The sequence below is a fragment of the Vollenhovia emeryi genome, unplaced genomic scaffold, assembly GCF_000949405.1.
Source record: "Vollenhovia emeryi isolate VEMERY1.0 unplaced genomic scaffold, V.emery_V1.0 DF939135.1, whole genome shotgun sequence".
NCBI lineage: Eukaryota > Metazoa > Arthropoda > Insecta > Hymenoptera > Formicidae > Vollenhovia > Vollenhovia emeryi.
In genome coordinates this window covers 725,007-749,337 of record NW_011967231.1, presented here as the reverse complement: position 1 = coordinate 749,337, position 24,331 = coordinate 725,007, and the positions used below count along the sequence as shown (strand labels likewise).

The window sequence follows — 24,331 nt, the reverse complement described above, 5'->3', positions numbered from 1 at the left end:
GGTCGCGGAAAAAAAAAATAATAAAGTTTCATCGAAATATATTCGTTTCAAGGACGAAGGGCAGGGTATAAAGAAGATAGGATCCTTAAAACTCTTTATACCTTTGCTCGCACAGACCTCTTTTGCGGCGCGCAGCTTTGTTCGAACGGTGAATAAAACGGTAAAAATAATTTTAAATTTCACAAGCCGTAGAAAGTTACGCATTGGCTACGTGACAGGAGCACACGAGTTTATTTTACGAGGCGCCGTTTCTTATTCAAATTACGCAAATTCTTGCCCCCCCCCTCCACCCCCACGCCATTCTCCAATACTTCTGGATTAGGGTCGATTAAATCGTCTTATGTAACGCGACGCGTTTCGAATTCAGCATGTCGCTGCCTGCGCTGCTGTACTCACTTTCATTAGTTAACAGTCTCGTGCAGATTGAAACTCGTGATTTAACAGTGAGATAATAATCGCGTAGATAGAATCGAAAGAAACGAGCTGTGACGGGTATCGCGACTTTTTGCAACGTTACACGAGATAAATAATCTACTGCACGCTGCAGGTGATTAATATGAATACGTTCCGATAAGCCTCATTTTTGCTTAATTCATATTTGTTCGTGATATCGCGGCGATTTCGGCTCGCGTTACTACGGTATCACAATCACGAGATCTAACGAGATGTAAGCCGAAGGGCAACGTCCGGTTAGTTGTTTTCGTTACGAAAAAGTCTTTCGCACAGGAAAAATATTTCGCGCGCTACCTCCCGTGCAGGCCGTTCGTGCGCGAAACTCGATTCGCCGCGGTTCTTTCGGCGAGCGTAATTTCACGACGCTACCGCAAGTACTCGAGTTAGCAGTCGATTTTGCCGGGGCGATGAAGAAATAATAAAACGGGGCCCCGCTAAACGCACGGCTATCGGGCGTAATTACATTTGATTACGGGACAACGGCGGGGCTGGCGGAAAAATGAAAAGCACCAGCCGGACGAATTTCGCCGCGTGACGTAATCGGGCCATAATGGCGCGCGTCCGACACCCCCTTCGTTGCAGCGGCTGTTATTTTTCCCCAACGGTTATCTCGCCACGATGTCCCGCGATTTCAATCATACACGTCGGTGAGTTTCATTATTACCGAATCTAGAGGCACTCCTCGCGCGGCCTCGCCTACACCTCCTCGTTCGTGGTAGCTCCACGAGTAATCGATTGGGCGCCTTCTTCATTCACGTCACGCTCGATGCCAACCTACACCTACACCGTTTTCAGTACTGAAATAAATTAAGTGCCGCCGCGCTACGGGAAAATATTAATCCGGTCTGACTCGCTTGGCGCTCGAAAATTTCTTCACATTGTTATCCCCGACAAGGCCCGCTATTACTGCGGTCCCTCGAACAGTGCAGCGAATCTACGACTGATCCCGAAGGCAGGGAAAAGCGCAGAGTCTTGAGGATTTCTCCCAGTAAAACGGTGGTCCAGATGGTGTATCGACTCGTTAAGCTAAGCCGTTCGAATTTAACCGTAGGACCTTAACGAGATAAAGCCACGTTCCTTCCTGCACTCTTGACGGGGCCGCGTTTACACCGTACAAGCAATAAAAGTCACGTCGAGGACGGCCAAGTCGACGAGAGACCACCGACAAAAAATGTCAGTCCGCCTGCAACCACGTTGCCGAGGTTCGGGTTGCGGAGGAGCGTTGCGAAGGTTCCCCCCTACATCTCCATCCTCCTCCTTCACGTTCCGTGAGAATCCGGAGGGGCGTCTTTTTCACTCTCGTCCGCTCCTCGACTCCTCCGTAAAACGCGTGACGTGCGCGCACGCGGCCCTCCTTTACGGCCGTACTTTGTGGTTTTCGAAAAGTTTCTTACGTTATCGCTCCACCGCCGGCGTGGTGACGGCAGTGGTCACAGTGGTTCTCGCTTCGGCCGAATAACCACCTCGGCGAGGGATAAAAAAGACCGAAACACTTCCGCAAGGTGCCACATGTCCGAAAGGGGGTGTGCACTAATAACGCTTTTTTCAAGTGTCATACAGTGCGCGGCTTTGTTCTTTTATGCTTTGGACAATATTCGTTCTATCATTTTTTTTAAAAACTACATAGATAAAGAATAAACGAAGAAAATAGTCACGCTCGTTTTTTTAAGTAATAACAGGTGTCTCACGGCCAATGTGTCAGACGAGCAAGAAGGGTGTAGAATTATTGTGAACGTAACAAAGTTATTTCACATCGATTACGATTAATTAGAGAAATAAATACAACGATCGGACGCGTCTCGACACTACGGTGTCTTCTTCGGCAAGTCGAACCGTAGTAAGAAAAAGAAAAAGGGGGCAAAATTGAAGTCGCAAAATAAGGATTGAGAAGATCGATGTGGCACGCGCTGGGAAATCGGAGCAGGCGATTCAAGTACGCCAATTTGCAATTGGTGACGATTTACGCGTGCTTCGGCGCTCGCGGCTTTACGACTCGGGGGAAATGCCTTCTTCGGCGAGAGCCGCCCGTAAGGAAGGTTGACCGCCACTCCGGCGTTGTCACAAAGTAAAGATGCATCTTCCATGCGAAGCCCTGCCCGTGCCAGCTTTCCTCCGTACCGATGCGCACCTACACCACGCACGGGCCCGTGCGTGCGTAGCTGCGTGCGTGGCCTGCGTGCGCGCCTCCTCGCTCGTGCACCCAACGGAATCGCGCACGCACACTCGCGCCGCGAACGAGCATACGCCTTCGTGAGTCGCGGGTCTCGGGCACTGCGGTTATTTTAACAACGTGGCAACCTCTTTGTAGACCACACGCTTGTAAACTAAGAATGAAGTCTGTTCGGAGATGGTAGAGGCGGAGGGAAAAAAAAAATCGCTTTCTCGTCGTTGTGTGTCCGCGGGGCCTTCCTCTCCGTCTCGGCCTCTATTTTCATCTTATTTTGTCTGTTCGCCGAGGAATTCAATCGTTTCAAGAATTTAATGGAAATCTTTTTTTTCACCTCGCTTATCCTCTCGCTTTCATGCGCGAGGTGAAGAAACAGGATCGATCGTGCACTTTTTGTCCCGAGAAAAACGGAGACGCTATTATTTCTACAACAATGATGCGACGTCCTTTTCTTTTCTCTCTCTTTTTTTTTACTTTATTAACGGCATATCGAGTGCGGTGCGCCACACGGAGATACGATCTGGAGTCGGTCGACTGCGCGAAATGTTGAGGATAAGAGGCTGGCGCGGTTAAGTCAAATGTTTATACGAACGTGCGTGAAAGTGGACGCGCGCGTGTGGAAGCGCCGAGGTTACGCGCGGCGTGCACAAGTTCCGCGCAGGGACGACACTCTCTCGCCGCTGTATTTTTGCACGTCCCTTCCCTCCGGCCCGTCCCTCCGCCGCCTCTCTTTCCTCCTACGCGCCGCGCCGTGAGTCACGCTCTATATTTAGAGGCTCGTAGAGCGCGCGTATCCCGCGCTCGTACGCGCTCTCGCATCGTTCAGCCATCGCAAAAATATGTCACGCTCGTCTTTATATCCGCGACGGGCCGCAGGATGATGCGTCTTTTATCCTTCGCGATGTGTGGTCCGCCGCGTGAACGGGTGTTGGTGCGGCGACCTCCATGCGCCGCGTCGCGTCGCGGCGCTTCTTCTCGGTGCGGAGATACGCTACTCTGATCCAACGTCGAACACGCAATTTCGAAAGCGCGATTTCAGAAGCGTCCACCTTCACGAAATAAAATCGAGCCACACTCGGCCCGTTTTACACATGACGCGTGTCTACCGTCAATCTACTCCGTAGGACCATCCCGAGCCGAAATTTTTGCCCTACGTTGAACCTTTGATTCTATTATACAGTAGAACCTAAGACGGTAAAAGAGATCGAACCGCAGGTACAAAATTGATAGTATCATAAATTTCTACTTTTGCCAATTTAGCATTAAAGTCGGTCCTTTTAAGTAGGAGCTAAAGTAAATTTGGAGAATTGAAGGGAGGAGTAAAAAATATAATGTCATCAAAGTGGGTTATTGCTAGTATCAAAATTTCAACTCCGGTTGTGTCAGAAAAGAAGAGGGCGGGAGGACGATTCGCGCAAACGAAATGTCATCCCGCGGATTCTCGATCCAAATTTCCGATGCCGAAACAATGGTAATCGCACAAGTGGTCGGAAAGCGCTTCTTTCGTCGCCTATGAACGGAGGACACGAGAAGAATACCAAAGCCGCGCATTTAAAGCCAGAACGCCGCGCGTAAAGGAACAATGGCTGAAACGACGGGGGAGGGGGTGTGTTACCACGCTCCGCGCGGGGTGGATGGGGTGGCTTTAGAGGCGAACGGCGTGACAACCCCTCTTTCTCGTCACGGCAAAGTTTCATCACCGCCACGACGCAAACTCATTCCCAACCCCTCCGGCTGAACTTCGACCAACAACTTCGGGTCTCCTCGTTTATTCCGGGTGACTGCATTTTCGTTCCATCGTGCGCGCACGGGATTGTCCTCTCTTCTCCTCCACTCGTGTCTTCCTCTTGCTTTCACCGCCCCGCTACCCTCACTCTCTTTCTCTCCCTCTCTCTGTCTCTCTCGACGACCGCCACATACATTTCAACCGACGCCACGACACGCTCCTCGGAAAATCGAACGTTCTCGATGGAATCGAGACCTCTTGAAAACGCAAATTATCTTCATTTCCGCATCCGGCGGACCGAGGCCGTTTCGCAATTATAAAACATCCCGAACTGATTTGCAATTCACATCTTTTCCCCGCTCGTCAACATTCCCGAAAATTCTCTCCCGATTAGATCTCCGAAATTGGAGACCGGTGCGTCTCCATTTAGTACGCGGTAAGAACATTTGCGCAAAACGCGAAGCCGAGTAGCTAGAAAGGGTCTACAAGAGTTTGAAAGCTGGCTGAAGGGTCCGATGGGAAAGCACGAAATAGGATGAGGAAGAGGAGGAAGGCGAGAGAGAGAGAGAGCGAGAGCCGAAGACGATCGTTGGGCGGTAAAAGGGTGCGCGGAAAGGAAGATGTTAGGAGCAAGGGAAGAATTAGCTAATGGCGCACGATGAATCCGTAATGGGTTTGCGCTGTTCCCGGCGCCGCATCGGGATTTGAACGAGTTCGCTCGCCCATCCTCGCGACGTAGAAAGCCGTGGAAGGACTGCCGAGGAGGCAGCAGCGAGTCGGCGCCTCGCGTAGGCGAGAGGGAAGATACGTGGTGCACGCTGGGGCGTGTAATACCCCAAGGAATGCAGGGAGAAGATGGAAGTACAGATAGGAAGGCGCTCGTCGGAAGTCGGGCGCGAGGGGGAGGGAAAAAGGGGTAGCCGCCAGAGAAAATTCGAGCGGCGAGAGGCGAATCCTCGAAAGAACTTACGAGATTCTCAAACTCCGCCGGAACGAAATGATATTTGTGGTCGGGAAGCGCCGCATTTCTTTCGCGTTCTATCCTATCGCGGTCGCGACCGCGAAATTCGCGCTTGGATGTCACGAGACAGATCGCCGAACAGTTTCTCAATATATCAATGATCCTTCGCGGCGTCTCAGTTTCATGTTCAACTAGAGACCCTGTAATCAGAGACTGGCCATAAGAGTTCGTCGACTCTACACGATCGTAGAAGAGTGAGTGAGCCTACGTTTCTCTCTCACTCGCAGGAATTTGACCAACTCTCATGGCCAGCCTCTGATTACAGGGTCTCCAATATTCAACGGGACGTGCGCGGGAGAGGCGCGCGATTCCACCCGTGAAAAAGCTTACGATTCGCCATCCCGTTCCATATTGTTCCACAAATTAAAGTAAAAATATTCAATTTTGTTTATCATCACGTTCTGCTCGCGAGCCACTTGGTCATTGGCAGCCCATCGTGCGAGTGCGACGCCAACGATTTGCGCAGGGATCCCGCGTCCTCGGGCAGCAGTAATCGGGACGAAGCGGCGACCCTGGCCGAATTCCTCATCGGGACATCGCGTCGTCCGCCAACTAACTGCGCCTCGCCGCGCCAAAGCGTATTACGGCTTTAAGTGACACGAGAACGACGCGTTTTACGCGCCGTACGGTACCACGAGATGTTATCGTCCAAGAGGAACATATTCCTCCCCGGCTGGTCCTTGGGCGCCAAACGGCGGGAGTCGTGCCCGTTAGTCCTCGGCGCGGAAGAGTGTCTCGTAAGGATAAGATTTTACTGCCACCGCGGGCATAAAGTCCAGAAGAATACGTTTCGACGAGGCGTCACGTGAGAGTCCCCCTCGGGGGACCAGAGCGATTTACGAGCATTGTCGTGGATAGGAAAGCCGAGACGGGACGAAATCGGCGAAATCGCGACAAAGTTACTCTCGACGATTCGATTTCCGTTGCGTGAATCTCCGTACGCGCCTGCCCGCGATTAGGAAGGGAAGAGGGCGAGTAATTGGGCGGTCTATGAGCGTTCCAGGGGTAAAGGTCGACCGTTCGCGATTGGATAACGTTGATCCTCGCCTTTCAGATTTCGACGGTCGTTAAGTTTTTATGGGCCACAACGCGTTTAGGACCACCGTAGCGTCCAAGTAACTATGTTAGACGGCTATTTATTATTTCTTGACATGCGACATTTATCGAAGATGTAAATTGTGAGCGCGCCCGTACGGTTGCGTGCTTTCAGGCGTTTTCTTTTTATTAAAACTAATGATTATTGTCGCTAACTCGCGCCGCTCGCTTGACGGATATCACAAGATATTTCTTCTTCTTCTTCTTCTATGAAATTTGCGGAAATTCTGCAACACCGAATAATGAACTCGGGACAGTCGCATGGGCATTAATTTAGCTCAACAGCTTTCTTTCGTACCGCGCGCACAATAAAGAATGTTCGAGGAACCCGAGCTAAAGTGTCTTTTCAGGAGTGTATCGACGCTGATTGGCCTTCGTGGCAGACTTCGTGGTAATTCGTGGCTGATCTACTAACCGGCTGACAGGAAGGAAAGAATCTCGGTGTTTCCCAGAAGACAATCAAAGGAGCTCCGGCGTGGCGGCGTGGCCGAGCCATTTGGGCATGACGAGAGACTTAAAAAATACAAACTACGTCAATACGCACGCGAGCCGACTACTAGGGACAAGCCCGGCTGGTTTGGGTTATCTTACGTGCTCCGAACAGCTGTCGGGTGCAGAGGTGCTCAACCGCGGCAACGTAAATCATACACATCGAACGCGATGGGAGTCGCGTCTCACTGCCATTGGATTGGAGATCAATCTTTATTCGCGCGGCGATTGCTATTGGACCCGGACACCCAAGTAATAAGCGACGAAATCTCGTTTCTTCAGAAATTATCTCAGCAAGCCGGGAAAGGAGAAATAATATGCATTACGTGCGCCTAAAACCGAGCCCGCCAGTCCTAGCGTCTCCCTCCCTCGCTTCCTACTCGCTAAACAGGAATGCCGTATATCCTTTATTTACCGTATATAGTCTCGCGTGATGGACATGCGTTGCTACCAGCCGAAGAAAATTTACTGCATGCAATGAACCGGCTGTAACCCTTCCCTCCGCCGCTGCCGCAATCACTGCCGCCTCCTTCGCCGATACAGTATCGGTAACGGCGCGAAGCTGACTCCCCGAGAGTGACGGGCGCGCAGCTCGCATTATTCATTATAACACTTTCGACAAGTCGTATTTTTGACGCACAGAGGCGTCTCCCTTCGACCCGTTACTTCCCGATGCAACGTCTTTCTCTCCGTTGCTTCCGAGACACGCAACAATCTCGATAAGGGAAACGTTTCTCGACAAGCGCGCATAAATAAATAAACGCGAAACAATGCGGCGCCTCGTTAAACCACTCCTTAACGAAAGCCGTGCGCGCACAGAGATTAGTTTATCGATTCACTTCTATCGTACCGTCCATCGAAATGTTGCCCATTCCTCTCCCCCCCTCTCTCTCTCTTTCTCTCACCAAATGTATAAAAAATGTTTAAATAAAACTGCCTCAGTTGGTCTGAAATTGCTAGAAAACACGCGCATCGTATTACATTAAGATTTCTATCTCCTCGTTATTTTCTCATATTAATTGCAACCTATGGAAGCCATCATTAGCTTTCAATGTCCGAGCATTGCATGGCGCAATGCAAGAAAATGAAATAGAACGATGGGATATTAAAGAGGGGGGGGGGGGGAAAGGAGGAAGCGTGCATCGCCTTCACCGGCAGAAAATTTACGATCGACTCTCGTCAACACCCCGGGGGTTCCGGAGGGAACGGCGAAAAAAAAAAGGAGGTGTTTCCGATAAACTGGTACCGGCGAACTACGGCGTATGACTGCATCGTGAGAAAAGATAAGCCTCATGCTCGGCCGAAAGGGTATACGCACACACATATCTCGAGCGCTACAAAGCGTAATTAATGTCGTGTTAGAGTTATAAGATTTCCGACGGCGTGATAACGGTTGACGAATGGCCTCGCGAAAGAATCGGAACGTCCCCGCGAGTTTCAGCGCGGACTCTCGCGATTAAGCCGGAGATCCACGCGAAATCATTTATCGCTGCGCCGTTATCGAGAATGTGATTCCGCTGGCCGGCTAATTGCGCCAACTCGAATGACATTTCAGCAAATACACTAAATATACACTGGCAGAAAAAGATGTTTGCAGTTGCCACAATCAATTACTATAAAAATGATATTCCTGACTGCAATTACTTTACTGTGCAATTATAGTTTCAAATGCCACATATTTTTCTATTCGGTGTACGGTCGGCCTTGACACTATCTTTGTTGCGCGTCAATTGAGTTTGACAATTTCTTGAATTTGTACCACTAACGACCAGCCGCTTTGAAAACAAAAGCTCATCCCCGACGCTAAAATCCCCGGCGTGGAAATTCGTAATAGCGTTTCCAACGCAAACTTCTCGAGGGCCGCGCTTATGAAACGCCAAAGCGTGTATCTGTCGATCGTGAAACGCATTATCGATCACCGGTTTTGCAATCGCTCCTGGCTCGGCCTCGGTGGAAAAGGATCTCGCGTGCGATTCTCTGGATACGTGCACGCTCCACCGAGCCCGGTAATACGCCTCCGAATCGCGTAATAAAAATGCGCACGCTCGATGAAAAGCTGACGGTGCGCGAGAGAGAATTGCAGCTGAAATCGACACGGCCGAGCGTTTGATAATGCGGCCATCGATAGCCCGACTAGATTTGGCAATCGTGCGTAATTGCGCCGATATTTCACATAAGCCGCTTAATTGATTTTTCTGCGGGCCGTATTCGCGTACGCGAGAGATAGAGAGAGAGAGAGAGGGCGGGATGGGGAGGGGAGGGAGAGCGCGAGAGAGGATTGAATTTACGACTATTTTTAAATCAACGACGGAATATACCGACGTTTATTAGGATGCCGATGAAACGAGGTGGAGAGGTAAATATCCTGAAATTTGCTCTTGGCAAACGGCCAATAAATAATATTGCGTTCGCTTATTTGTTTTTGTTGATTGCCGCTACGATTATTTACACACATCGGCAATATACGGGGGGGGGGGGAGGAAATAATGCAAAAAGTGGAGCTCGCTTTTAATACGCACGGGGGTAACGCGATATAAAAAGTTATCCGTAATTTAATCGGCCTGTCGACGCTCGATAAGCCCCGATATTTTAGCGAACACTCGCGAAACTCGAGAAACTGCGGGACGCCTTTCGAGCAGCGAAATTTTCCCTCTTCTATCATTACGGCACTACATCGCGGACGGAGTGTTTGTCCGACCTGCGGCTTTATCGTTATCCGTTACTCAAAGAATTAATCGACCAGATGGCGAACGTCTCGTTCTCCAATTTACGGCGCTGTACTCGCGGCTGCTCGCTGACGTAGGTTTCGCCTATCGGATAGGACAGATAAGGAAGTTTTTTTTCTCTTGCGGTCAGCCAGTCCGGAGCACCACTACCAAGAATCGACCGGGAGAGAAGATAACGAGCAACGCGCTCGGCGAGCGCAGTCGCTCAAATCAATGAACTCTGACAAGTCGCCCATTCGGTAGAAACGCGGTTGCGCGGTTGCAAAAATTACCGGAGATTAGAGGCATAGTAAACAATAATATTAATGAGAGAGTGCCAGCCGCGCTGTCACGTCCCGTAGTTACAAACCGTCCCGAGAGCCATCGATAGCCCGCGCGCGCGCGCGCGCGCGCGAGTGACACGAGTTTATTATTCATTAACATGCCAATTAACTTCGGGTATCGCGGTGCTCGGCCCCGGGCCTCTCCCCCGGCCGCGTCTCATAAACTTTGTACACGATGTGTCGTTGCAAGCGCGAGCGGTGTCGTTGCAAATGTACACATTTCATAATTTAATCGCTTCCTGGTGCCATCTGCGCGCGATCGATCACTCGCGCGCGCAAGTTGAGAACCCCTCGCCGTTGCGGTTTCGATAATAATAAGGCGTATTACGCCAATTTCTGCAGTTGGGTCTCGGGACGTTCCCAATTCGTAACGGGCCATTAAATCATTCAGCGTACGATTTGCCACCGCGAGACGGAGGAATGTAATAATTGGTATTTTCGTTAAATCATTTCCACTGAATCTCAAGAGTAGATCACGGTGATTTCTCTCTAATCTGCATCGCGCACACTGCGGAAAGACTATTCTTTAGTTCGAAAGAATTCTTGTTTATTCACACGTGTAAGATCAGCAGGCGAACAAAAGTCTCCCGTCAAGATAAGATTCTTGTCTCGCGTTCGGTGACGGTTTACGTAGGACTGAGGCGTCCTTAGGATAAAGAAGAGAAGGAGATACGATACGCACAAGTCCACAAGGCCTCTACCGCGAGGAAGAGAGAAAGAGAGTAAGAGAGAGAGAGAGAGACGTGCCAGAGGGACTTGATGCGGGGGAGGAGAGTGGGTTCTACGTAGAAGGGGGGGGGGGGCAAAATGAGAAAAAAGCCACGACCTGATAACCGACCGATACTCTCGCTGCCGCTCGCTGAAAACACAGAAAACAGAGAATCAACCTCATTACTTCTATCTCCCTCCTTCGATACCCCTCTCTCTCCTGCGTCCTCTCCTCCATGCGAGCCGATTTCCAGGAATTCCTCGTGATCTTTGGTCCCCGTACACGCTTTAACACGCTCACCCTTTCCCTCTCCCCCCTCTCCCCCTCCCCCTCCCCCGCCCCTATTGCCAGCCCCCGTCGTCACTTTGCCTCTTTCTTCTTCGACCGACGCACGCCCGATAGTTGTCAGAAAACGAGGGATATCTAACTCCTTTTCTCCTTTTCTCGCGTACCGCATTCTCTCCCTTTGCGCGCAAGACGAGGAAAGGAGAGAACAATCGAGAGGCGAGAAAAAGCCGAGGCGGCGGAGACGAACCGTCGATTAAGGATCTCTCGAAAGACACGGAAAGTCGAAGATTGTTACGAAGGGACCAGTCGTCGGTTGACAGGACCCGTTCCAGCCGAATCGAAAGACCCAATCTGCTCGAAAGTGTCCGAATACGAGAGAGAGAGCGGACGAGTCTCGGTTTGCTCGTCGCTCGAAACGATAGCGCGTATTCCAGAGATAGAACGATCGATACCAGCGCGAGATCGTTTCAGAGATTGTTAATCGGTGGTGCTCTATTAACCCAACGAGAGGCTCTCGAAAAGATAACCTGGCACTAGAATAACGTAACGCAATCGAGGATATTGACTCCCTCCGTCTGATATTCCGGTACCATTTTTATTCAATTTTCAAAGCGAGCGGCGACAAACCAATTTCACACCGCTTTAATATTCAACATATTTTATCAACGTGTCTCTCCAAACGCCTTCGAAAACGTATTCGCAAAAGTGCAGATTAGATAACAGATGATTTAAAACAAGTGTCGTCATCTGCGCAAAGTATGTTTAACGATCGCACTGTACGTATTATACGTTTATGATCGTCGAGCGTGATATGATTAATGGGGGAAAAAAACACACACACACACACGCACGCACTATAGGCGAGCGTCAATGCGCGGCAGCGCGAAACATTGTCGCTCCTTTCGGAAAAGAGGGAGCGACGTTTGGCCGGCAAGGTGAGGCGGGGAATTAACGTTCGCTCGTTGGCGAGAAACAAAAGTCGCGGGGTATCGCACGCGAGATAAATTTTACGAGAGCCGCACGACTGTCGCCGTATGCGCCGGTATATTTACCTCGCGCATAACACACGGCGCATAGTTCCTCGAGGCCGTGTATCGCGATCGGTCAGCCAGGCCGAGATAGAATCTTTTATAACCACTGCGAGGAGGAACGTGTTTATATCCGCGAGCGATTGCGACACGATATGTTAATGCCCCGAGCCGTGCTCTTCCCACGTATCGGCGAGCGAGCGCGCGCGCGCGCGTTTCCAGCCCGTTCTGGAAAACATTCCGGGCTGACACACGTGACGTCTCCATCGAAGCTTTCATGAAAGTGTCCGCCGGACGATGGATGAGGCGACATAAATGTCGCGTGGCGGTGGACATTTAAAAAAAAAATACGTATGTCAAATGTATCGCTCGCATTCTGATTTTTATTGTATATATGTCCATTGATCTAGAATAAATGCGAGGTGCCAGTTTGTATCGCTCCTAAACGATACTCGCCGCGGCACCGCGGTTCGGAGCCGAGCTCGTAACATTTTCCAAGCAGGCTTTTTTTCCGAAAGAACGATTCGAAAATTTCGTCGGCCGTCGCCGAAGCGGCGCCGACGATTTCCCGTGCAACGCGCGGCTGGCAAGTTTGGAGAAGCGTTCGCTCGCGAGATCGTCGTTTAACGAATGACGGAATACAAATTAGACCCGCCGATGATGTCGTTGTCAGTCATCGTGGCAGGAGGCGACCGAGAAAAAAAAAGGACGATGATATCTCGCGGCGAACAAGCTGGCACGTTAATGAGGAGCCACAGCCGCGAAAGGGGGGACGAGAAGAATCGCGAGTGGAACGAAAGGAGGAAGGAAAAACGAATCGAGCAGATAGCGCGTCGTACGATGACAACCCCCGGATGTATCGATAGTATCTCGGCATTAAGTAACCAGCCAGCGCGAGTAACTGTTGTACGAATAAGGAAGTCTACATGCGTCAATATTCGCCTTTTACGGAGGGACGGACCCCTAAAGAGGACTGAGTGACCTAAAACAATTGCATTATCGACACTCTTACGTAATACTTGAAGATTGCAGCGCCCTACAACTGGTCGCCTCGTGCGACAATAAGTTTGCGAATTTCACGGTGTTACACTGTGCCCAGAGAAAAAAACAAATTTGTTTAAATTCTGACCTTATTAGACTTGCGTTTACTTTCAAACAACTAATTTCTCTACCTTAACCAAAATTTTCCCGGATGAAGACTGGATAAGAGAACTCATATCTGTTCCTTCGAATCTAGCAAATGTTTTAGTAGAAGTAAATATCGGGTAAGGTGACCAAATTCGGATCAGCAATTTGTTGGGTCGCTAATAAGCGACATAAAAGCGCATCGGTGCTTTTGATGATATCGGCAATATAGCAAAAAAGTTGTAAGTATATAAAAGAGTAAAATTTAAGTGAATTACTTTAAAACGTCGCCTATTACCCTAAATTTAGTAGATTCAACGAAATATGATTTCAACGTATTTCATTTGTTTAATCTAACTAAATCTTTTTTCCGAGTGCATCAATTTCCAGATGATGATTTGCTATCTTCAATTCAGCCGTCGTTCAATTTATCGATAAGTAGGTAAAAATACCCGTAATGAAACCCGTAAACTTTGGTGGCTTACTAGATTCGGTGGTTTAGAAATAGGTGGAAGAGCAGCGTCTCTCCGTTAACATCAGAGACGAATCGATTCGTTATATCATTTAACGACATTTCGGAGCGCATTTGCGCGACACGAGGCGGCGATGTAAGCGATTATTCGTCGCGATTGTTAATGTATTCAACGCTCGTATCGTTTCCTCGCTTCTCGAAGCCCGCGGACGTGCTCTCGCGTTAATGACGTACACGTACGTGCAGCGTTGCAATTGGAAAGAGATGCGCGACATAATTGATCGGCCATGCGCGATCAACAAGTTCTTCCGACTTTGCCACGTGAATTTTTCTGCGGCCCAATGAGAAATCGCGCGTGTATGTACACGTCGCGATATCGAGAACGAAAGTGTCGCGTCTCACGCGCGCGAGATCCAATAATTTAATTTAATCTCTGATAATAATTCAACTAATCGATAATTATAAATGCCGCCGGTCTTATCACGCGGCCATAATTTATGTTGACAGGCGCGATTTGTCAAAGCTCGGCGATATTTCCGCGAATCTAATGTATGTCAATTAAATTCTTTTCGCACCTCTAATCGATTACGCGACTACGTTATGCTAAACGAAACGCGTACGTCCACGTCCGTCACTTCTGCGCGTACTCCCGTTTTGTAAGCGAGGAAAAAAAAGAACAATTTGCATTTCCCGAGACGTCGATCGTCTATCGGATCGCGCTTACGTAAGGAAACGGGAGCGAGACAGGCGGAGAGCGTATCTCACATATCGGACGTTTTCCAAACGCGCGCGCTATCGTCGCCCGGTGAAAGCGCCGATTGCGGATTATCATGTTCCTGTCGCTGCGCAGGAGAGCCATCAATTTTTCTCCCCCCCCCCCCCCCTCTCTCTCTTTCTCACTCTTCCTCTCGCGATCTCGCGTGCGTCGACGCGGCTGCGCTTTCTATAGCGGCCACGTGCGAAACTCTTGGCTTCTACGCTCTCTCACGACAGATCTCGCGCGCGCGGAGATTGATATCTGGTCACGAACTAGCTGTAACCCGTGCGCGCGATACACGCACGCTCAATTCGTGGATATTAAATCTGAAGATGACTTAACATCGTCGGATGTGTGCCGTGTACGCGGGAGAGCAAGGACAATTTTTTCAAGGGGGTAACCGCCAGGTGAAATGTCGTCCCACCGATTACAAATAATCTCCTCTAATTGCAAATAATTTTCTTGTGTGCACATTTAAAAATATGTAACGTGTTAAACCTAAAATACTTTTCCCATTTCACTAAGAAGTATTTGCTTGCAGAGATAATTTCAGTTAAGATTGTGGTGTTCGGTCACGTGTTTCCTCGCTTCCCGCTTTTCTCGCTAGTCTAACCGCGGTCTTAACGAAAAGTAATTTTGTATTTGTGCTCACCGTCTATTGTTCCAAATTTGCGCGCAAAGGTGCATCAACGTTTCAACTCGCCGTCGTTCCAACAGCAACTACTTCAGTCTTATTGTGAAAAGAATACGCGCTTATAGGTATTTGGATATTCACTAAAAGAAGTAAATTTTTTGGGAAAATGAAAGCAAGCTGAGAAAATGTTCAAATTTCATGTTTATCGTCTAACAAGCGAGGAAACGTGAAAATTAAGACCAAACGATTACACGGGGATTTCGTAAGGCTTTCATAATGATTTCGGGGACACTGTCCCACGATTACATCAAGCGGTTACCCCCCTTGCAATTTTTATCAGCAAATTCGGCCAGCGGCAAGACACTGATGTATGACAACGTATTAGGCAACATTTTATTTCTCTTAATGAAATTCGTTCCCTTGAACGCTCCGAAACTTGCGATTAACTGTTCAGAAATATTGGTGAAACGCCATCGGCACGCGAAATTTCCATTAGGCGACGTCATTACCGCGGCAATTGGCCAATATTATTTTGTAATTTGGATGTGGCGGGAAGATTGTCCTACATTCGGCACCTCGTCGCACCAAGAAAGCGACGTAGGAACGACGGCGATCTAGTATGGACCGTGCGATTTCTTAATCTCGGGGGCACATCGCTTTCCAAAAGCATTAATTTGCGTCACTTGTGCTTAAGTGACAATTATCGACGCACGACTAGGCCATTCACCTTGCGAGGGCTCGCGCGCTTGTACGGCTAAGTGCTCGGCGGAATTAAAAGGATCGGCACGCGTGCCGAAGGAAACTCTCGCGCGAGGCCCTCGTCAACATTTTTCCGCGACAAATCTCGCGCGGCAGATCTCGTATCTCGTCACAAAACCGCCGCTCGCACGCGCTCGCGCTCGCATCGACGAAGACGCAAGACGAGGCTGCCTCTTAACTCGAGCGTTACCGCGCAGCATCGTTTCAGAAGCCGCCATTCATTGTTCCCCCCCTCTCGCGTTTCTCCGATCATCAGCGGTCATCGGTCTCTTCTTCTCGCCCGATCCTCTCCGTTCGGCGTAGCCCGCGCTTATGATTGCTATTGATCAACCGTTTTGTTTCTCCGCTCCTGCGCACGTATGTATGTGCGTGCACGCCCGGCCGAACTGGCACGCCACGCGGCACCATAATGTTGGCACGACAGAACGAATATAGAGAACGGCGGACCTTAATGAATCTTTATGGGATGATGTCGTGAACTTGTATACCCTCCGGTGACTGACTGAACCCGGTCGCGTTAAACCATTGGCGCGGCTCGTTCGCCGCTACCGAACTTTTCCCTCGGCCAACCGTCGGCCAACGTTCTCGTTATCGCGCGCTAACGGTGGAATAAATCGTAGAAAGCACAAAGAAATACACGTTTCTCCTCGTCACATCGCGGTGGAGTGCAACGGGCACTGAAACGCGATGAAATACTCGCGTAAGCACAATGGGAGCGAAAAGTGATCTTATATCACCGCCTGTGCGGTTTGGAGGAAAAAAAAGAGCGTTACTCGCCCGGAGAAATGAAACGCCGTAACTTATTGTTATGCAATAATGTTCTCGCCGACTACGCCAATGCGACCAACTGCTCATTAGGCCTCGACGGTGGCTTCGCCGCGAGTTTGATGGTGTAGACACTCGCGTCCGTGTTCGTAAAATTTGAAGGGCGTGTAGAAGGGGGGCCCGTGGGGTCCCGACTAGCCGCGCGTCTTGATTGTCATCAACTCGTTGCTCGTCGCGTGATATTGTCATTAGCCTGCCTAGCCGTCGTCACCCGCGCGAGCCGTGCCTGGACGTGCGTTTCTCGCCCCGCTTCCGCGCGCGGAAGAGAGGCCTACTTCGAGTCCTATCGACCCGTCGCGACCGGTCGATCCGAAAATTCCTCATAGCCCGTCGCCTACGCGCCCGTGTATTTGCGACGCGACTCTTAATGTCCAGGCAGCCGCGCGCTGCTCGTCGTTAAGCGCAACGCAAATACGCAGTTATCGTCCCGCGCACGTTGCGCAATTGTTCCTTCGCGATAATCGTACTCACCTGGATCCGCTGAGTCCAAACTGGCCGGCGCTTGCTGGCTCAGGGGTCCGGGTGTGCCACCACTTCCGGGGCTGCGGGCGTCGTCGTTAGCACCCGCGCCGGGATACGAAAGCGACGAGGAAGGCGGCCTCTGTAATGCAGAAAAAGTCGCAAATTAATTTTGCAGTTCTTACCGTCTTCATCAAATTGTGACATGTCGGTTTGCAGTTCTTTTACTTGATAAGGACCTGACACTCGGATCGTGCCAATGTAACATTTAATTAATTGTATCGCCAATTGGAGCAACGAAAAGCTCGGTTTCAATTTTTATTTATCACTGGTGACTTAGACACCCTGATATAGAGGAGAGTCTCCTATCATGAGGTAGGCTCCTAATACGAGAGTATTATACTAGTTAATAGTAAGTCAATCTTTTTTAATTCGATCGAGAAGAATAAGAATTACTGATTTCATTTCGATATTGTCTTATTTTTATACTAAATAGGGTTGTGAAAAATATAAATGCGTCAAGAATATTTGAGAGTATACACTCTCAGACAGGATTTCTGTTACAGATGAAAAATATTCTTGACGCATTTATATTTTTCACAACCCTATTTAGTATAAAAATAAGACAATATCAAAATACACGGACCATTGACGGTCGCGCGCGCGTCAGGCCGATCTCGATCTCGATTAAAGACGGAGCACACGTATCTCTCCACGAAAATGCTGCAGGCATACCTAAATGAGTCGGGTGGGGGGGGGGGAGCCCGACAGGACGCGCACGACTTACGAATCAACGGATTTGCTGGTGGAAGCCGCGCGCGCGACGAATGCCCGCCGTAAATATTCAATCGTTTATTCCGTAGGTGTAGCCGTGTGATAATGGACGCCCGTGGAGAATCCGTCGCCGCAGGAGGAAAGAAACGAGACGTCCGCGGATCCGCGTCGGGACACGCGCGGAATTACTTTCGCGCGCGAAACGCAGGCTCGTTTCGCGAATCAGTCCGCCGTGCGCGAATGCGCGAATGTAGTTTTGGATATGAAATGGACGTGCGAGAAAATGTTTCGCGTCGTTGACGAATGCGCGCGAATGAGATTTTTCGCGTGTGATCGCGAGGGAAAGGGATATATCGACGGGTTCAACCAACTTTCCCCCTTGGCACGAATTACTTGGCGGTGCACAAATAACAAATCGTAGATCAATCTAAGGCAATTCGTTGCTGCCCGCTAATGCATTTCGAAGTGTTATTACAGCCGCGAGGCGAGCGTTCATTGAATGATTCTTCATAACGATCGCGCGCGCTGAACGGACGGGCTTTTTTTCAGGGTCACTGACTTCATTTTTCGGTGAATTTTTCCGCCCGAACACTACATCCTGGCACAGCTATCGCCTCGAAAGCGACTTTCCGTACTTTGCAGAAGACGGATCTTAAAAAAAAATGGTGTTTGCGAGTTTATTGATCCCATGGCGCGAGGTTGGAGGGCAAGAATTTGAAGCAGGCGAATCTCTCGATATCACGAAGCGAAATGTCTGGGTATATCAAGTCTGGCCGGGCAACAATGAGTGACAGCTACTCCCACATGCTGTCATGAGCGTCATCTTCGCGATAATATACCGACGCGCTCTCTCCCTCGATTGCCTGCTCTGGTATCTCGTCTGAAATCGTTACACGGTCAACTCTAGAGGATCTGCTAGAGCGGAGATGCGTCACATGAATTTATTGGGTTTACAGGAGCCCGGCGTGAGCGGACATTCGATGAAATTTATGCGAAATACAACGAATGATAAACAAGTCGCGAGAGCATTTATCATTGTATTATACATTACCAAAGTTCTCATTAATTAGAATAAAAAGTGACTACTCTGATTGAAGAAATGTAATTACTTGACAAGATAAAGATATGTGCCTCCAGTTTCAAGAAAACGAAAAGATAGGAACTATGTATTTTTTGCGTTATTTCAAGAACCAATAGCTCGAACTTTCGAGCAAAAGAAAAATGAAAGTGACTCGAAGAATGAACGTTCCTAATGACAATTCACTGAGAGGTCCATGTGAAATAAATAAACGAGGATTTTCCTGCCGGGGAATCTCAGGCACGGACACAATAGGCATGAAATGAGAAGTCGCTCTTCGATTTGACTAATTACTCACGATCCTTGAATGGCTATTTGCTTAGGGACGCCGATAGATTGCACGCGCGAGTAAATACGAGAGTGGTAACGAGCGAGGGGACATTAATAATGCATCGGTCGTCGCCGGACCGTTTCCTACTGGCATCCAGCGCGAAACGAGGGATCGCAGTCGTCAAGACGGATAATCTTCGGATGCTTACGGTAATTGGCCGTGCGCGGCATCGTTTCAATAAGTCCAGCCTCGGGAAAGATTGCGCCTAATTAATGCAAAAGTCGCGCGAGACAGCTGCTGGAATTCTTAAGCAATCTCTCAGGCGTTGCAGCGCATGGTCAAATTTTGTGCTAAAAGCACGAAGCGAAGCACGTCGCAATTAACGATAATTATTGGAGGGGGGTGGGGGGGATCTGGGATGAACGTTCTCGTGAAATTATCATCGTCCAGTCAACAAACTTGGGCCGTACGATGAAAGCTGTGTAGCGAAGCTGTTTACGTCGCGTTTAGAGAGACGTGGCTCACGATATACCTCCAAGACTGACGTCACTTCCTACTAAAGGCTGAATCGCCGTTTTTTAAGTGGCCAGTAGGGTCCACCGCGTGACTCGTGTCGATGCAATGATAAACGGTTAACGGGTCGACGAGCTACGCGCTCTTGTTCCACGCCGTTGCCTCTCGCTCGCACGTTCCTCCCGTCGTCCGTCTCCGTTTGTATCTGCCAGTCCACCATGGGCACTCTTAAAGCGTAATTCGACAAACCGGATGTCTGGCCTGCCCCTTAAATAAATCAGTTGCCCGCATCTCATATTCCACCCCCGCTCGTTTATGCCGTACGTTTCCTTCCCGTTGAGGGAAAAAATGTCTCTTGGAAATCACGAGAATGCGTCCTTGAGAGGAAGTAATAGTCATCGAGGAACCCCTCGAAGGGGCGATCTCGCGAAATTTACGCGTAGGAGGAGAAGCGAGATCTCGAAGACCGAGTAACGGCATTAGGCAATATCGGTTTGCGCTCTGACGCATTCCCGCATTGTCGGGGCCGTCATTATGATATGAAATGTCTCGTGGAACGCGTAATATCCCATATACGAAATGTTTCGTGCGAGCGCGAGCAATTGGAATCGGGGAGAGCCGCCCCGTGATACTCGCCGTAAAGCAGAACCGACGCGCGTTCACTGTCATCCTCGTGGACGATAAATTACGATCGCTTATCGACGCCGCGCATGCATCATACGCGCATTCGGTGATTTGAAGCATGACACTTTGCGCGGAATCGCACGGGATCGCGAGGAAACGCAACTTATTATCGCGATTCGCAAATCGCGCTTTCGAATCATTGTACGTACGTATTAATTGACCGTCGTAACATAATGCCATATAATTATGTAATTAGAGGCCGAGCATTAGTCTCGCTGACTGGTTTACGGGCGAGATACGTAAATCTCTGCAATTAATTTATTGGTGCTCAAGAGCTCGAGAGGAAGCTAAGAGAACAAGACATAAACGAGGCGGACGGGCGCGATAAAGACGGAGAAACTGGCGGGTCCAAGTCGGAGAGAGGGGCAGACTGGACAGAGACGGCGATAGATTATGGAGAGGTAAGGCAGCACATTGTAAGTATATGCCCATCGGACCCAGATCGAGAGTCTCTGCCCTCTCAGTTCCGCCGAGCGGGAAGAGAGTGGATAGAAACAAGAGAGAGCGAAAGAGCGAAAGAAAGAGGAAGGGGAGTTTCAAAAGAAAGAGACAGAGAGCCAAGTTCTAAGTCTCTGTCTGTATAGTCTTGAATTTCTCGGACGATACCGGCGGGCGTATATAGGGATCATAAATTACGATTTATTGCAGTGGCAGCGCCTCCGCTCCGTGGATTATCTTACCGTTATGTCAGCACGCTACAATTATATTTACATTTCCTTCGTAATGGAATATCATGCCAGCACCGTAACCCACCAGCCGCGAACTAATCGAGACATATCCGAGGTGGATTTTCAAGGTAACTGTGCTGTCCGCCATGGAATGTCGACCTAGCGGTTGCCCTAAGAGCGCCGGCGAAAGAAAACCCCGACAAATCGTCTGAACGCTCGAATCGACGCCAAACCACCGTGACAATTCCATCGTGTTTTTCACTTGGGAAACAATACGATGCCACGCATTCGACGCTCGAGTAGAGTCGCGTACAGTCCAAGTTTGACCAGAAAGGACCGTCTCCTTCCGTCGGTCATACTCGGGTTGGAAACGTAAACATATTTCGTAAGTTTACGGTGCAAAGGAGGACAAAGATGCACCGTAGGTGGGACTTTAAGAGGCCGTACTAACCACATATAGCCACAAGTTTCGAGCGATTAAATGGCCACGAGTTTAGGCCTTAACAAGGTGTACACCTGACCGGGGAATGATTTTAAAACGGCCGTATAAACGAAACAAATTTATAGCTGCTGAGGGCAGGGAGGAGGCAAGGGGGAGGAGTGAGAACGAGACGGGCTAGCAGCCTGTTTTGGAGCTCCGGCCCGCTGTCCGTCTCCTTTCACGGGATGAACGCGCGAGTGAGCGACGTGTTAGGTACAACACGGAGGAGAAGACGACCGGCCAGTCATAAATATGGAATCCGGGTATTTGGCGCGTTGTCAATAAAACGAAATCCAGATTCGTGCTGTTGCTTTTACGACTCCTACTGCATCCATCGTTTTTGGCCGCTGCCACAGCGACGCGTTATCGGAAACACGTTCGCCGCGAAACGGGTTTCGATTCCCGAATCAAAGCGCGAGCGGCTAGGTCTCTACGTCGTAAAATTCAGCAAGATATTTGGGACATTGATTGTTTCTTTTTTTCTTCCGAATACTCCCAGTGCTAATATAATTACATTCGAGATTAATTTCCCATTTATATGCACAATTGAAAGCGATCTCTTGGGCAGAATATTTTAAACGCAGTACGTGATAAATTCATTTCGGATACGGGAACCATACGTCTCTACGGGAAAAGAAGCGAGTTTTTAGGTCAGAAAGATGCGAGGGGGGGGGGAGGGGGGGCAGGCAGAGATCTCGGTTTAAGAGGCAAAGGGTCCAGCGAGAAGGAAAGAGGGCCCGCACTCGACCAGCTGATGGATCTAATCAACATTCCTCCCTAATCACGATATAGTCTCTTCTCTTTCTCGGAGTATTCCCTGTACCTCTTCTCTTCACGTAAGAGCCTCTCGACTTGCCGAGTCTGTATATACAGTGCCTGCCTTTCGTTCTTTCGTTGCTTCCCCCGTCTCGCTCGCTCTCGCTCTCGTTCCCTCGGACGGCCCGATGGAGATTCGCAGATGCGTCCACCTCTCGTTCCGCCATCGCCGCCACCGCAGTCGTTTTAATTTAACCGCCGTATAAATTAGACTCCCAAATGATCGTCCACCTCAAAAAACCGCCGCGACCACGAAAAACCGGCAGCGCGCCGTAGGTGATCCGCGCTGACGAACAACCTTCTCCGAATCTTCGAGATTTACAACGCGGTAACGCGAATCCCAGACGGAGAGTTCGTACGGAGACGATCCGTTTACATCCTCGGGAATTAATTGGCCCGTGAATAACGCGCCTCTCGATCCGAACTTGCCATATGCACTATATTTTATACATATCAAATTTATATTTGAGGCAATGAATGGATATAACCGAGTGGAGATATGCATTTCTAAATAAAACCGTGTAAAATTATTCAGCGCCATCCATTAAATAGTCCACGTATGAATTTCTTATTCGTGTCAACGTCACATTAATATTTACCTCACTAGCGTTCGAATCACTAGCCATTCAAATCAAATAGCTGTTCGAAGCTCCGCAAGTATCAAGACCTAACTAACACTCGTTCGCGCAGTCAACCGCGAGATTGCGTATTGTTTTATCTTGCAGAAAAAAAGCATTTTCTTCTTTGTAAGAGTTGATCTGACACTTTTTCTTCCGCGTAATATTGCACAGAGATCTGGCAGGGCAAGAGGAGTCACAGGACAATTCTCTCGCGCCTATAAACGCGGTGTATCTGGACTCGCCAAGTACGCGTTACCAAACGCGGCGGGATTTTAATTCCCGTGCGCCGTCGATCTTTCCGCAGGGTTGGAAGGCTGGTCCGAAGGAAGGTCCACACGGCGCGGTGGGTTTGCGGGTGCTTGGCGATAACGGCGGGCAACGTATCGGCAACAACACTGTCGAAACCGGCAGCAACGGCCAGTTCACCGTACTATCGAGCTCGCTTCGTATCTAACGGCACGGTGGCGGCGTTCCTCGGCTAATTGGTTTCCCATGTTGCCTCCGCTCCCTCGGGATAAGACGGCTTTGCCAGTCTCCACCTCCTCTTCTCCTTCTCTTCCTACCGTTTCTTACGCCTCTTCTTTTCCCGATCTTTCTTATATACGTTGGCGACGTTGCGTCCACTTTTCTCATCGGTATTTTAACCCAGCGGGCTCAACCAATCGTCACGCGTGTTATCTACCTGTATACTGTATTCGTATTTTATCTCAAATGTTCGCCCGCGAGTTTTGAGGTAAATAATTTTCACTTAGCGAACTTTGCCGAGGTTCGACGATTAATTAATTGGGAAGAGGACGAGAGCTCGCGTTTCGCACGACAAACTTATTTTGAAGGTCAAGATAGAGCGTCCGCGGGAGGGACTTGAACGAGATCTAGAACAAATTTGTACGCACGCTGAGGGTAGTGCGTGTAGGATAAGCGAGCGGGGCGAAAGTGACGCTAACGATTGCGAAGAGGCAACATCTTATCGTGAACTGCAATCGCATTAAGCACGGACAGTGACACCCAGCCCCGGCTGTGTGTATATAAACGTTCATTAGCGCGAAAAATAATCGAGCAGCGTGCAAAGAAACAAGAGACCGGTCGTTAACGTTCCTCGTTCGTTACCGGCGAGGATCTTCGTGGTAGAACTTATTATTTTGGTAAATTGCCTTTCGCGAAGATTGCCCCGGCCACACTGAACATATTCCATATCAAGTGGAACCGCCGATGCAATTCAATTACGAATACATGATAGGATCTACAGGCGTCTGCAATTTTGTATGCGACAACAGAGCTCTTGAAAAGCAACGGAGGAGAGTCTCGTATTAAAACGATTGTTGTAAAACATCAATGATTTGTGAGAACCACTGTTTATTGCAGAAAGAGAA

The 24,331-nt window shown here is 49.4% G+C and overlaps 1 protein-coding gene across 3 annotated transcripts in view; it reads right to left on the bottom strand.

Annotated features, from left to right (window-relative positions):
* LOC105567704 (homeobox protein homothorax) overlaps window positions 1–24,331 on the bottom strand; it is a 400,400-nt gene that overhangs the window by 259,878 nt on the left and 116,191 nt on the right. For all 3 annotated transcript variants that reach the window (XM_012022777.1, XM_012022776.1, XM_012022778.1), the window contains exon 7: window positions 17,069–17,198. In XM_012022777.1, the coding sequence (XP_011878167.1) occupies window positions 17,069–17,198 (130 nt within the window). The remainder of the gene's footprint in view (window positions 1–17,068; window positions 17,199–24,331) is intronic.